The 15,000-nt window shown below is 41.9% G+C and overlaps 5 protein-coding genes across 5 annotated transcripts in view; 2 read left to right on the top strand and 3 right to left on the bottom strand.

Moving 5' to 3' along the window:
• The window catches only part of LOC137967583 (THAP domain-containing protein 1-like), a 6,561-nt gene extending 4,985 nt beyond the window's left edge, over positions 1-1,576 (top strand). Inside the window, exon 2 of the mRNA XM_068814098.1 lies at positions 1,421-1,576. Coding sequence (XP_068670199.1) covers positions 1,421-1,576 — 156 coding nt within the window. The remainder of the gene's footprint in view (positions 1-1,420) is intronic.
• Positions 1,577-1,618: 42 nt separating this feature from the next.
• On the top strand, positions 1,619-2,965 carry LOC137967575 (uncharacterized). The gene has a single exon (XM_068814088.1). The coding sequence runs from the start codon at positions 1,619-1,621 to the stop codon at positions 2,963-2,965; it is 1,347 nt and encodes a 448-aa protein (XP_068670189.1).
• Positions 2,966-5,977: 3,012 nt separating this feature from the next.
• On the bottom strand, positions 5,978-6,529 carry LOC137967569 (uncharacterized). Its single transcript, XM_068814078.1, has one exon. It carries the CDS (start codon positions 6,527-6,529, stop codon positions 5,978-5,980), a length of 552 nt encoding a protein of 183 aa, XP_068670179.1.
• Positions 6,530-6,951: 422 nt separating this feature from the next.
• On the bottom strand, positions 6,952-8,450 carry LOC137967563 (uncharacterized). The gene is made up of 2 exons (XM_068814070.1): positions 8,085-8,450; positions 6,952-7,803 (listed from the first exon to the last, which is right to left on the bottom strand). Exons 1-2 carry the CDS (start codon positions 8,448-8,450, stop codon positions 6,952-6,954), a joined length of 1,218 nt encoding a protein of 405 aa, XP_068670171.1.
• Positions 8,451-8,656: 206 nt separating this feature from the next.
• Positions 8,657-10,675, bottom strand: LOC137967554 (uncharacterized). The gene has a single exon (XM_068814061.1). The coding sequence runs from the start codon at positions 10,673-10,675 to the stop codon at positions 8,657-8,659; it is 2,019 nt and encodes a 672-aa protein (XP_068670162.1).
• Positions 10,676-15,000: the final 4,325 nt, after the last annotated feature.

Below are 15,000 nucleotides of genomic sequence, written 5' to 3'. Positions count from 1 at the left end.
GTCGAACCGATTCGCAAACCATTTTCGTCGAGTTCACTTCCTTCTTCCTCTTCTTCCCCTTGTGAGTCGCTCGGTTCTTTACCAGGAGGACATGTAGGCGTGAAAAGAAACGGTTTTACGCTCATGGTAAGGATCAAGTGGGCAATAAATAGGTGAATATATGCCCAGAAAATACAAGGATTTGTGTTGCCGTCTGTTGCGAAATAAACAAGCTTTCCCATATCATGCGTCACAACTTTCTGCTACAAGCCGCTGACAATAATTACGAGCCCACAATGCTTCAGCTCAAAAAGCGGGAAAAACTCAATTTTAAACCAAATTATGAAGAAAAGAAACGCAACAGACACAAATAACCACCGAAACTTGATTTTACCTGTCTTAGACGTCTTAAAACTACAATATAAAAAAGTATTGAATTTTGGCTTCAGTTCTCCTTTGAGTGCAATTCGCAAGCGTTTCAACGTGGGTTGGAGGACTGAGCAGTTGGACCGACAATCAATTCAAGAAAGTACGACGACCTGAGCCGCTAAAGGCAGTATGTTTACGGAAATTTGAGTTCGAGATCACTGACAGCCCAAATCGATTCATTGAGATACCACAAACTTTAAATAAAACTGAGTTTGCTGATGCCCTTTCGTGGTAAGCGAGTGACATTTGTTATCTCTTTATAAATTAATAGTTGGATATTTACTTATTTTATTTCGAGACCTGTTTGGACTTCCAATTAATGTTTCATATAACATTTGGAGGAGATGCTTTTGTTTGGTTGGCAGTTAAAAGCATTCCTGAAAATATTCTCGAAATGAACGGTACCCAATTTGTTGTGTGACTGTTAACGGCAACGTTTGCAGCAGAGCCTTAGTGAAAAAAATTTGCCAGAAAGAGTATATTCAATGAATACTATATATGTTTTTTTAAATTGTCAAAGATAAGACAAACGAGTACTTTTACCAACAATGGTGGTCAGTATTGAATGTATTTTATTGAAATTTGTTTTACCCGATACCCGATAACATGTTATAAGTCCAAGAGCGGCAGCGGCGCTCTATTCATTGCAAATATATTTTTTATTCGACTGGCCAGCTTTTCTAGTATTCCTTTGTATCTTTTTGTCGCTTATTTCTTTCCCACTCGTTTCTTCACACTGAATGAAAACATAAACAAAGGGACGTAAAGCATCTCGGTAGAAAGAGAGTCTTTAAATGAATAAAGTTATTATTATTATTATTATTATTATTAGTATTAGTATTAGTATTAGTATTAGTATTAGTATTAGTATTAGTATTAGTATTAGTATTAGTATTAGTATTAGTATTATTATTATTATTATTATTATTATTATTATTATTATTATATTATGACCCCAAACTTCTTCAACGCACATTGTGGTGGGTGCTGTCTTTACTTTTCCGTTTCATAGGACGCGATGAGAGTCAGAGACTTCAGTGGGGAGATATTGGAGTATAAAAATGACCCTGTCACTGAAAAGCAGGTCCTCGTATGGAAAGCAGAATGTGGATCAAAAACAAGGCAAGGAGACCCAAAAGCCCACACCACCGAAAACGAGTGCTATTAAGTCTGTCTGTATCTAAAGTTCGCCAACCATCGTCCAGAAGAAATGAAAAGACCTAAAGCGCCTTTCTTCGTGGCAGTAAACCATCATAGAAAACCTGGAGTTCTGGTGGGCTTCAATCGTGCTCCTCTCAGAAAAAACAAAATTGAGGAACTTTTAAACAAAGTGGCGAAAAATGCAGGACTGTCTGGAAATCTGACCAACCAAAGAAACCATATTGATTCAATGACTAAGAAATGCCTTCTTCAAACGCCAAACCCACCGCGCATTCCAGTATTTTACACCCTTACAAAGATTCATAAGGCAAAGCCTGTCGGAAGGCCGATCATATCGGGTTGTGAAGGGCCCACTGAACGTATGCCATCATTTGTTGACAGTCTACTTCAGCCGGTAGCAAAAGTACAAAAATCGTATCTTAAAGATACCACAGAGTTCATAAACTTCATAGAAAGGACGAAAGTCCCTGAAAACACATTTCTTGTCTCAATGGATGTCACGAGTCTCTACACCAACATACCACAGGAGGAAGGCATAACTGTTGTATGCAACGCATACGAAGTTTTCCACGAGAACAACCCTCCTATACCGACCGCTCTTTTAAGAGAGATGCTTGGGCTCATACTTAAAGAAAATTCCTTCCAATTTAATGGACGAAACTATCTTCAAACGCATGGAACCGCAATGGGCACAAAAATGGCAGTTGCTTTTGCCAATATTTTCATGTGCGCGGTAGAAACAGATATTTTGGGCCATAGTAACACCAAACCGCTAGAGTGGAAACGGTACATAGACGACGTGTTCTCTTTATGGGACACTAACAGAGAGGAAATTGACAAATTCATTGAACACGCTAACAGACACCATGCAACCATAAAATTTACGGCTAAAATATCTGACAAAGAAATAACATTTCTGGACACACGCGTCTACAAGGGCGAAAGGTTTGAAAAGGAAAATATTCTTGACGTGCGCTCACACTTCAAACCGACTGAGACATTTCAATATACGCACTATTCCTCCTGCCACCCACCAGGGGTCAGTAAAGGATTTATCAAAGGCGAAGCTTTGAGACTACTCAGGACAAACTCCTCAAAAACGACTTTTGAGGAAAACATTCGCAATTTCAGAGTCCGTTTGCGTATGAGAGGCTATCCCAGGCATCTGGTTGATCATATGCTCTCCGAAGTGAAATTTACAGAAAGAGAGTCGGCTTTACAACAGAGACAAAAAACGCGAGATAAGCCACTGCCCTTTGTAACGCAATATAACCTATCAGTGCCTCATCTTAAGAAAATATTAATGGGAAAATTGGATAGAGAACCAACCCTTACTCAGGGAAATATACAAGGAGCCCCCTTTCATCTCCTACAGAAAGGGGAAATCCTTAAATGATATACTTGTGAGAGCAAAACTCTAAGGGTCAAGCTACAACACCATCACGAGAAGTGGGAATTGTGTTTGGTCTGTCAACACCCTTTTCATCTCTCTACGGCTATTTCAGAAGTTATTGAAACTCCTGGTTTTCGTGCTGCTGCTTTGGAGTAGGGGCGTAACACCAATTCGTTGTTGGGTAGTGATAGGTTCGGTGGTTTCATTTTGGCTGTTCGTATGAAGTTTTCAGTCTCTATAGCTTTATTTACATGGGACGATTGGTCATGTATTTTTCAGTGGATAAGAGGCACTGGCCTGAGTTTGGGATTATTACAATGTTATTTGAGGATAAAAGGCACTGTCCTGAGTTTGGTTTTGTCACAATCTTTCTTGTGGATAAGAGGCACTGGCCTACATTGGTATTATTACCATGTTTTTATGGAAGCGTTGTGTCATGTTCGGGTGCAAGTATTTTTTGTAGGGTGTAATTATTTTGGCGGTTCATATTTTCTGTTATTTCGTAGTTTTTCTCGTTACATATGTTTGTTTCAGACCACGGTTGGAGGTGCTTACCGCTTAGTGTAAATCCGGACCTAGGAGAGCTATTTCGACATTACTGAAGTCTAAGGCGGATTCTACAACGAAGAGATATAAGAAAGATTTTGAAGTTTATTGAATGTGATTTTTCCGGGGTTCAGTCGGTGCCTCCTTTTCCTGTTAGTTTATGGTTGCTTATCTTTTTAAGGTTTATGCGAGTTCTAGTTATGACTCACGCAGCTCTCAAGAGGTTTCACTCGTTCGGCCTAAGTAACGGCGCCAATCCGTTGGATAGTTCTATTTGTCATAATTTGTTGGAGGCTGCTAGGCGTGATAAGCCAGTTAGTGTTTTAAAAAGGCGCCTATATCTTCTGAGATTATTAAGAGTATCATTGTTACGTTTGCTGGTCCTTCTGCTAATTAATCTTAATGACGTACGCATTGCTTGCATCTACTCGTTAATTAGGCTTTGCGGGGTTTTTCCGTTATGATGAACTTTAATAGTAACATCGCGCCCGCGCATCTTGAATTCTTTCTGATCATGTTGCACTCTTTGTTCCCAGGGCTAAAAATGACATTTTGCGCCAAAGTAATTGTTTATATTAAGAGGTTAGCTACCCAGTATTTCTCAGTTGCGCTTTTGAAAAGGTATATATCCATGTCGAATACTGAAATTTCCAGTTCAGTTGCTCTTTTTCGTCCAGTAAGATTACTTAAGTCCACCAATTCTTACAAGTTATATGCAGTTAAATTATCATATACCAGATGAAGGGAAATCTTTAAAGAGTGCCTTAAGGAAATAGGGGTGGATCATAACTTGTACGGTCGTCATAGTGTAAGGTCTGGTGGAGCCACCTCTGCCGGTAGTTATAATCCTAGGTACTCATAGCTTCACGGACGGTAGAAGTCCGATACTGCGAAAGATATGTATATTCTCGAAGATGTTTCTAAGCTCGATTCTAAGCGTTTACAAGTAACTATTCAGCTTGAATTTTAAATTACCATTTATTTACTTCGATTCAGTTTGTGTTATTATGATCGTCGGTGTGACTCTTGAATAAACGTCAGTTGGACTGCCTGAGCATCCAACCATCAAGTTGTTGTATTTAGTTATGATTTTTAAAGGGGAAAATAATTTACGTTCGGCTGAGCGTAGTGAATTAGAACGTAAGTACGCGTAACGTGCATACTGTTTTGTCTTATCATGACATTCACCATGTCTTCCAAAAATTCCTTGTGGTCTTTATTACCCACGATGCCTTAGGCACCGTTTCGTGATAGCGTACATGACATCTCCTTTTTTTTTAACTAGGACTAGGCTTCACTACCCCTTTGGTAGGAATCTAATGACCCGAATACGACTTAAGCTTAGCTTGGCTCTTTTTAAAGTGGCACTCAATGTCAATATCTTGTATACGTTTGTAAGAAACGACATTGACATTGACATTGACTTTTGCTCCAGTGTTTAACTGAAACTTGATAGTTTTGCTTCCAATGCTTCGGTCTTCATACCATTCACCCATATCTACAGTGTTCACTGAAGTGATGCATCCAACAAAGAACTCATCATCACTGTGTTCATCTTCAGTCACATGGTGTATTTGTTTCTTAATTGTGGTCTTAGACTGACATACTCTGTTAAAATGGTTTAACTTGTGGCATTTTTTACATGTCTTGCCTTTTTTCTTTGTCATGCTGATAACCACATCTGCTGCAACCTTTGTGCATAAATTTCTCTCGGCTAGATTGTGTTTTTTGGTGGTTTCTTTGTTTTACTTTATTTACACTGTTAATGCTTGGATTCTCAGTTGCCACGGATTCCAATTGCGCTATCGACATTTCGTCCGTTCTGGCAATGTCAATTGCTTTTTTAAGAGTAAGCTCTGAACCTTCCTGAATTCACTTTTCTCTTGTTTTGGTAGAATGACAGCCAATAACCACTCTATCTCTAACCATTTCATCAGGGTCAGTATAATCACAATCTTTCACAAGCAACTTCAAATCAGTGAGAAATTGTTCAAATGACTCACCCTCTCGTTGAATCTTCTGGTGGAACTTGTACCTTGCAAATACCTTATTGGATTTGGGTTTCACATATACTTCGTACTTTGCATAATATGTGTTGAGCTTCTTCACTTCTTCTACAGTGAGTTCCCACGTATTGTATATGTCTGTATGAGAAGGTAACGCTATAGGGCGTTTCGCTGGATTCATAGGTTCAAATCTTGAAGTTTCACATCGATTTAATATCGAAACACGCACTATTCACTGTACATACAACAACTGGAACGAGAACGAACAACTAACACACATGATTCACAAGACGGTTACTCACGTGATCCGATGTCACAGGTAACATCATACTGTCTGTAACACTCCCCCCTATTGACCAGATCATTACTTGGCTGCCTAATTCTATCTGGTCAACACAACCATTACATGATAATCATTGAGAAAACTGAACACAACAATTATTCCTTGAGAAAGCACAGTTTATTAATTCAGATCCTCCAACCAGGTCTTCCTTCTTCGGTCGGCTTCAACTGCAGCCACTCGTCTTAGACGGCTTTGTCTCGCTACTGGCTGCTCAACCTCAGTAGTAACTGGATCAGGATTCTGACTTAAGCAATCTTCGGAAGCTTGTCGCACAGAAACATGACACTGGATCTCTAAAGGGTGAAGTCGGTGAACTGGACGCTCAAGTTTCACAGATTTCCCTCCCTTGCTTCGAACTTCGACAACAGCTCCTCTGATACAGCTATCAGCTCCAGCGATGAGATCTAAAATCTTTCCAACTCGCCATTTTCCTCTGGGCTGATTTTCTTCATGCACAATGACTACATCTCCAATGGATATGGCTGTGCTGGCTTCGTTTTGACTTTGGTGACGATGGGCATTTCGCAGCTCGATCAAGTACTCATTTCTCAAACTTTTCCAGAAGTGGTTCAGGATATTGCTCAGGTGCTGCATTCTTCTACTTAGATCTCGTGGCTGGACATCAATGTCATAATCAGGAGAGTCACTTGTGTTGCTATCTGGAAGGCTCATTAGGCGTCGGCCACATAAGAGGTGTGACGGGGTGAGGGGTTCTTCGGGATCTTCGCTTGACACATACGAGAGAGGTCGGCAGTTCAGAATAGATTCCACTTCAACAACTGCTGTCTGGAATTCTTCTTAGGTGAGGATTGCACTACCAATTGTCTTCTTAAGGCACCTCTTCACAGATCTGACTAGCCTTTCAAAAATGCCGCCTCATCAAGGAGCCTTTTCGAGGTTGAAACACCACTTCATTCGTGCCTTTGCAAAGTACTGTTTCACTTCTGGGTCGTTCATCAGTCGTTTTATTTCTCGTGCTGCTGACTTAAAGGTTTTCCCATTGTCAGATACCATTAACAGTGGAATACAACGCCGGGCGGACAATCGTCTGAGGCTTCTCAAGATTGCAGAGGTGGTGAGGCTTGGTACAAGATTCAAATGAATAGCCCTGGTAACGCAGCACGTGTAAAGACAGATCCATACTTTCTCCTGGGGACCAGTATGATTGTTGACATAGAGAGGGCCCGCAAAATCAACACCAGTGCTCTTAGTTCTGTAAGGGTGAGCTTCACACCACCATGCATGACGCGTTTATGGCTGTCCTGGACTATCAGGGATGTTATGTGATGGTCTTTATCCAACAAAATAGGGTACTTGATTGAAGGTGGTAAGTCTGCCTTGGAAAGACGACCATTACATCTCATGATCCCTTGGCTATCAGTAAAGATGCCAAACCGCTTTCTCCAAATTTCGAACTTGGGGTTCTTGCTTAAGGACTTCTGAACTTCCTTGATCCAGATAGTTTCGGCGTTTACCATGATGTCTTGAGCAGCAGACTCACTTGGTGAAGGGATGTCCTTCTTCAGCGATGACTTCATGGTCCTTACAAACTTGAGAACCAAGGCGGTAACTCTTAGCAGTCTCTGCAGATCACTAATGTCTTCCGCTCTCATGATCTGCGCTATACCACAAGGTTCAGTTGATGCAAGAAATAAGGATGAGGTTTGGCACTTCACTTTCTCCTCAGTTCTCACTTCTACGAAACATTCTTCAGGGATGTGTGTACTGTTGAACACATTCTTGGTGTCTTCTGTAAAGCATATTAACCACTTGGGACCTTCCTTCCAAAGGGGACACCTTGAGAGCTCCACGGGACTCAATCCTCTCGAGGGGATATCGGCTGGGTTATCCTTTCCGTTATACTGCTGCCATCTACTTGCTGGAACAAGGTTTCTGATCTCATTTACTCGGTTTCGGACGAATTGCTTCCACTCTCTTTCCTCGCCCTTAATTCAAAACAATGTTACTCTTGAGTCAGTCCAACAGGTCATGTTTGTAATTGTTACATCTAGCTCTAAAGCTTCCTTAACATGTGTGATAAGTCTCGCTAGTACCAAGGCGGCAAGAAGCTCTAGTCTTGGAATAGTTAATTCCTTCACAGGGGCAACTCTGGACTTGGAGGCAACCAACTTCACATAACCTCCAACGGTCGTCGTCACCTCCAGATAGATGATTTAGCATAGGCTTTACTGGATGCATCGCCAAACCCATGAAGACTACAACTGACAACCTTCTCTTGAACTCCTTGGAAATAGCATCGTGGTAACGAGAGTGCTGTTACACTTTCTAACCCATTTAGCAGCTTGTGCCACATCTTCAACACATTGCCATTCAGGGAGTCATCCCAACCAATTTTCGTTTTGCAAAGTTCCTGGAAGAACAACGTGAACTCTATGATGATTGGTGAAAGGAATCCAAAGGGATCATAGAACTTCGCAGCAACAGTAACAACATTTCTCTTGGTGGGTTGCAAGTCTCTTGCATAGCTCGCTATTTCGGTTAAATCAAACATGAATACATCCTTTAAGGGGTTCCAGCGTATTCCAAGCACCTTTTGTTCCAAGCCGCTGATCTCTTCTACTCCATCAAGCATGCTCTTAGCATAAGTCTTGTCCTCTTCTGACACAACATTCCCTTCCAGAAGAGCTTGGGATGACTGTAAATGCCCATGTTCAACACTAGACGTATCGGCATTAGACTTTCTGGTTTCATTAGACTGGATTCTGTTTGTTAGTTCAGGGGAATTTGACACAAACGTCCTTAGGTTGAATCCTCCCTCAGCAAGCCTCAGCTTAGACTTCAGATATAGTTCATAAGCAGCGTCTCAGAGGCTCCAGAAATTAGGTCATCGACATAAATCGAGCGAAGAAATTTCTCCACAAACTCAGGATCGGCTTCCTTGTACTGTTCAATGTGATGCTTGATTGTGGCATTTAGCAGAAAAGGACTGGATGAGACCCCAAATACAACCCGAGTGAACCTCAGAATCACAATTTCTGGCGAGAACTTGTCTATGTCATCCACCCATAGGAATCTTAACACGTCTCGGTCTTCCTCTGTAATTCCCACCATCAGAAACGCCTTTTCCACATCACCCGTCAAGGCCACTTGATTAACGCGGAATCTCAAAAGTACATCAAATATGTTCTCTGCAAGGGGTGGGCCAGTGTACACGCAATCATTCAAGGCTACACCATCAGATTTCGCGGAAGCATCGTACACAACTCTAAGCTTGGTTGTTGACTTGTAGGTCCTTATAACTGCATGATGCGATATATAGTGAACCCTACCAACTCCTCCTTCGCTCGGCTTCTCCACAACTTCAACTATGCCTCTTTGGAGCTGTTCCTTTATTACAGAATCATATTCCTTCAGGATTTCAGGCTCTTGGCGGAGACGTTTAAGAAGGTTCCTGCTTAGCTCATACTTGTCTGGAAGACTGGGATGTGGTGTTTTCCAGGGCAGATGGACTTCATATCTGTTGTTCTTAAAGGATATCTGCTCCTGGAATGTTTCATGCAATGTCCTTGGTTTAATGCCAAGTGATCCTAGTTCCCAGAATGTCTTTAACTTTCCATCGAGGGTCTCGTTAGTAACATCAACAGGGTTTACTGCACTCTTTAGCACATGTGTTGTGACGAGATTACTTTGGTACCTGTCAACTTGTATTCCTTCTGGAATTGGACCTGACAACACCCATCCAAGTTTGGTTTGAATAGCAGTGGGGCTATGCTCCCCCTGTACCACCCTGCCAGACACTAGACTCCAATACTGATCTGATCCAACCAGAATATCAACCTCAACATTGTCTTCACCAGTACCATAATCCGCAAGTTCGAGTCCCTTTAAATGAGCATATGTGTGGGTAGCTTCTGCAATAGATTGGCTCTGCAGAGCACCGCAAATGATGGGAACAACAAAGGCAAATAGTTCTACACCTTGCCCTTGACCAGTGGCAACACAGAGTCGAACAACATCCACACACTGCCTGTTCTCGTTTGTTGAGCCAAATGTCTTAATGGATATCCTTTGACTGCTTTTAGCTGGTAAATTCAGGTGCTCTCTTAGCCTTGGATTCACATAGGTTTGTTGACTTCCACTATCCAGGATGAGTCGGGCTTTCGCTCTGACTGCTGAGTTTCCTGGCTTGTAGGTCACTACATTGGCTGTTTGAAGAAGGACTGGAGTAGAGGCACTGACGTATAAGGCTGTGAGGTTCTGTCTTGAATTTCTCGAACGGTTCTGGATCTGTTCCTGTGTGGGTGCGGCTCTTGAAGAATTTACGCCAGAGTTGGGGCCACCTTCATTACTGCCTGAGGGACAATAGTTCCCCGATTGCTTCTGAGGATGTTCTTGCTTGGGTGTTGTTCTTGAAGTATTGGTACCATTGTTGCCATTGGATGGACAAATGCTGATATGGTGTTTACCCTTACACTTGAAACATTCATGCTTTGAAGGACAGTTTTTGCTGAGATGATCCTTTCTGAGGCAAACAAAACATCTTCCTTGTTTGATGAGAATATTCTTGCGGGCAGCAGGATTGGTTACCATTTTGCAGGAGTTAGAAGGATGGCTCTGCTTACAATACGTGCAAGTGGGTCCTGAGTGTTTCGTAAATAAGGCAGATATAGTTTTACGCATCTGGAAATTTGGAAATGCCTGACTCTCAGCTGATAACTGAGACTCATCATGAAGGACTGCACGCTCTCTGGCTTCCAACTCGTTCTCTAATACACGCATAATAGTGTCGAGTTGCCATTCTTGAGCCTTTATTTCTCTACTAACAATTAATCGCAGCTCCTGAGGCAGCTTGTTCATAATAATCGATGATAGTAAACTTCCATAGGAGCCTGAAGAAAGCCCTAGGGACTTAAGGCTTCTTACATGAGACTCTATTAAGTGTCATACAGTTCCCTCAGCTTTCTTGGGTCTTCATTAATCACTGGGCTGACATTAACAAGAATATCCATGTGGCGATTTATAATTTGTTGTTTGTTTCCAAACCTCTTCTTAAGGATTGCAATTGCTTCTTCGTAATCGGATGCGGTGAGAGACAGACAAGAAATGGCATCAAGAGCTGGTTTCATGAGAAGTGAGTTCAAATAATTGAACTTGTCAATAGGAGCCAATTTAGGATTCTCGTGGATAGAGGATTCAAAGGCATTCCAAAAGGTGGGCCATGTACTAACTTCCCCATCAAACTTTTTCACGTCCAGTTAAGGTAATTTAACTCGAGGGCCTGTTTCTTGTATGGATGAACTGGCAGCACGATTACTATTAGGAAGTTGGGCAGAATGATTTGAAGGTTCAAAATTTCCAGGAGCAACTTCTGTAGATATGTTAAGCCTTACTGGCGATTCAACAGAGTCAGTTGAGGGTTTAACATCACTAAAATCAGCAGATACAGAAGGGCTTACCGGTGTCTTGTGTTTTGGCGCGTCCACGTTCTTCGTTGGGGGTCTCGAAGCTTCCAGAAAATCTTCAATCCTTGTAATTGTGAGTTGAATCAATTCATTTACAAGATCTGCTTCGCGGATTTCGTCTTCAATTTCCTCCTCTTCCACATTTGACAGGATTTCTTCGTCTACAACCTTCAGGGTTCCCAATTTGGCGCGCAGAGATTCCCTTTCCTGGCGAAGCTTCGACACATGCAGTGCTGGCGCTTGTTTGTACTCGTCCAAGTTAACATCGACAGTCGGGGCATCCAATTGCTCGTTAACTTCATAGGCGATGCGTTTAACGGTGGTTCTGTGTCCTTCGCGCGTAGCCCTTTTCCTCGAAAATTTCCCTTTGGGTGGCATCACTTGATAGGTAGTCGGGTCGAAGAATGAAGAAATATCCAGAGCACGTGCATGTGAACAAGAATTGACCGGGTCAAGAATTAAAAACACAAGGAGTATCACCACAGCAAAAATCCGGCTCGAAGTGACCACGTATGACAAGGTAACGCTATAGGGCGTTTCGCTGGATTCATAGGTTCAAATCTTGAAGTTTCACATCGATTTAATATCAAATTCCTTCCATTTTATTGATTTCGTTCTCACAATGTTAAGCGAATCGACCTTTAGGCTTTGTGCCTTCTTTAGTGGCTGTATTTCACCTATTATTCTGACACCATGTTATGTCTTATCATGACATTCACCATGTCTTCCCACAGGCAGCCCAGAGTCGGAAGGTAAACAATTATAAGGATTTGTATGGGAATCTTGATAACAGACTGAAAAAGATATTTACCCGCAAAAGTTCTCAATAAAAAAGCCGTACGTTATTGTCATGGTGAATTTCTTGCTTTTTGTGTGGTTTTTTGCCTGATTGAATGCGATTTAAGCAACTTCTCAAATTCCCGAGTGGTCACTCTTCCCTAAATAAAGGAAAGGCTGGCAACTCATTTCTAACTTACCTCAGATCTCGCCGAAAAAATTCACACTTCTCCGGCATCAGTCACGCTCAAACTCCGGCGATGGCTACACGGATAAATTTACTTCCCCTTGACCAAGTTTCAAGGTCCAGCAAGTATCCATTGCTGAGAAACAGCGAAAAATATTCAAATTTTCAAACTCCTTCGAGGCTCGCTAACAATCAATTTTGACACGGCTCGTCAACGGTTCACTGAGCCTCCATACGGTGAGCGCAAACCTACGCAAGTGTACCCATAGTTGGGCAGAGCAAAACAAATCCCAGACTCGTCCCCAAATACCTGCCTGGGGTCATGTTCGAGTTTCTAAATCGGCGAACGATATTAAAAGTTCCACACTGAAACCTTAAACACAGCTCCCATCGCTTTGGTTGCCCCACCGCATGTTATAAATCCGGATTTTCATCGAACTCCGTAAGTACTGAAGATGGAGTTTGAAACGCAGTCGAAGGTATTTACTAGTGTATGAAACACAATCCTGTTTTTCATCCGTCAACAACTCACATTATCATGACTGCAGAAGAAATTCATATGAAAAGGTCGCTGCACCTTTTCAGCCATTTGGACACATTTTTCTGTTGAGAGTCCAGGGAAAATGCCATCGTTGAAATCATCTGTGCTTTGCTTTTGCGCTTCCAGTTGCGTTGAAATGTTCAAAATTATTTCTCACACCGGTGCATCAAGCGATATCGATCGAAAACCAACAATTATTACTCGGAATACCTGAAAGGTATCCGAGTTACAATCTCGCTTGTCTGTTTTTTGGACAGTAGAAATTACGGTACCGTGATTTCTTTGGCTCAAAGCAATTCACTTAACAAAACTATACTTTTTCCAACAACAACAAAAAAACAGCCCTGGTGTCGAGTGTCATCGGACGAGGGGATTTTTGCACGTGCGAGGCTTCAAACAGCTTCAGTATTTACGGCGTTCGATGAAAATCCGGATTTATAACATGCGGTGGGGCAACCAAATTTCAGTGTGGAACTTTTTAATATCGTTCGCCGATTTAGAAACTCGAACATGACCCCAGGCAGGTATTTGGGGACGAGTCTGGGATTTGTTTTGCTCTGCCCAACTATGGGTACACTTGCGTAGGTTTGCGCTCACCGTATGGAGGCTCAGTGAACCGTTGACCAGCCGGTCAAAATTGATTGTTAGCGAGCCTCGAAGGAGTTTGAAAATTTGAATATTTTTCGCTGTTTCTCAGCAATGGATACTCGCTGGACCTTGAAACTTGGTCAAGGGGAAGTAAATTTATCCGTGTAGCCATCGCCGGAGTTTGAGCGTGACTGATGCCGGAGAAGTGTGAATTTTTTCGGCGAGATCTGAGGTAAGTTAGAAATGAGTTGCCAGCCTTTCCTTTATTTAGGGAAGAGTGACCACTCGGGAATTTGAGAAGTTGCTTAAATCGCATTCAATCAGGCAAAAAACCACACAAAAAGCAAGAAATTCACCATGACAATAACGTACGGCTTTTTTATTGAGAACTTTTGCGGGTAAATATCTTTTTCAGTCTGTTATCGAGATTCCCATACAAATCCTTCTAATTGTTTACCTTCCGACTCTGGGCTGCCTGTGGTCTTCCAAAAAACTCCTCGTGGTCCTTATTACCCACGATGCCTTAGGCACCGTTTCGTGATAGCTTACATGACACTTACGAAATTTATAGTCACGCGCCACGGCAGTAAACATTAATGTCTTATCAGTTATGAAAATCAAGTGGACTACTGCACGACTCACAAACAACGCGAAAATGTATTTTTTAACGATATTTCGGCTGGCCAATTATGCTACGCCGTATGTGACAAAATATAAAGTCCGCTAATAAATAAAACAAGTCACACAATTTACAATCAAGTTGCCAACAACACCTCTTTTGTTGTACAATTCATATATTCAAGGACCACGCCTCGAGTTTTGCAAGTTAGGATGCTTGTTTTATAAATCAAGAAGAGAGAGGACAGCTTTTGATCAATTCTGTTTTCGAGGTGGACTGAACACTTGAGGCAAAATTATTAAACGCGAGTAAATCTGAGCTAGACAATGGCCGCTGAAAGTATCGAGGATCTTTGTCGACAGGCGAATCATTCAATCAGCCAAAGCAGGAATATTCGTTTCTCTCCTGTCGCTATAACTTCACCCAGTTCCCGAAGTTGTGAAGAGGAACTCGCTCAGAGAGCCAATTGGGAATGATCAGCAAAATGAAGCACATCTACGGCAAGCAGTTTGAGTAGCCAATTTAATCCACTAGAAAATTATGGCTACACAAACTGACAACAGGAGACCCGATTGGGGAGTTTAAGAACCAAGAAGGCTACGGCGACGAAAACCTCACTTCAAACTATTAGCTTGAGCTATCCTAAGTGTTTCACGATGTTTCCATCTTGTTTATGTTGTACAAGATAGGCGGAGTATTTTATAACCAGATTCTTACATGCGGATTTGAAGAAAAGAGAAAGAACAAAAGATTCACTGTTTTTTGTCCGTGTTGTCGTCAAAACCCCGAAAACTGGTCATTTTACGTTGTTGTTTTACGTTGTTGTTTTACGTTGTTGTTTTACGTTTAGTACAGAAAATGCGTGCCGCACTTGCAGCACGAGAATTGTTCCTCTTTTAGGGCCTGTTTAATTTATATGAGGCGAGCCAGCCCTGTTAGGGCCGATTTACACGGTACGACTTTGTCGCATGCGACAACGGCTTACGACAGGCCCACGACATGATTTAC

Source organism: Montipora foliosa, chromosome 1 (genome assembly GCF_036669935.1).
Source record: "Montipora foliosa isolate CH-2021 chromosome 1, ASM3666993v2, whole genome shotgun sequence".
Taxonomy (NCBI): Eukaryota; Metazoa; Cnidaria; class Anthozoa; order Scleractinia; family Acroporidae; genus Montipora; species Montipora foliosa.
This window is presented reverse-complemented; position numbering and strand designations above follow the sequence as displayed.

Excerpts from the sequence above, each read along its gene's own strand:
- LOC137967569 (XM_068814078.1), bottom strand. The coding sequence starts at position 6,529 with ATGAGCCTTCCAGATAGCAACACAAGTGACTCTCCTGATTATGACATT.
- LOC137967563 (XM_068814070.1), bottom strand. The coding sequence starts at position 8,450 with ATGCTTGATGGAGTAGAAGAGATCAGCGGCTTGGAACAAAAGGTGCTT. Across the intron at positions 7,804-8,084 it reads AAGGAGTTCAAGAGAAGGTT|GGCGAGGAAAGAGAGTGGAA; the intron begins GTCAGTTGTAGT and ends TTTTGAATTAAG.
- LOC137967575 (XM_068814088.1), top strand. The coding sequence starts at position 1,619 with ATGAAAAGACCTAAAGCGCCTTTCTTCGTGGCAGTAAACCATCATAGA.
- LOC137967554 (XM_068814061.1), bottom strand. The coding sequence starts at position 10,675 with ATGAACAAGCTGCCTCAGGAGCTGCGATTAATTGTTAGTAGAGAAATA.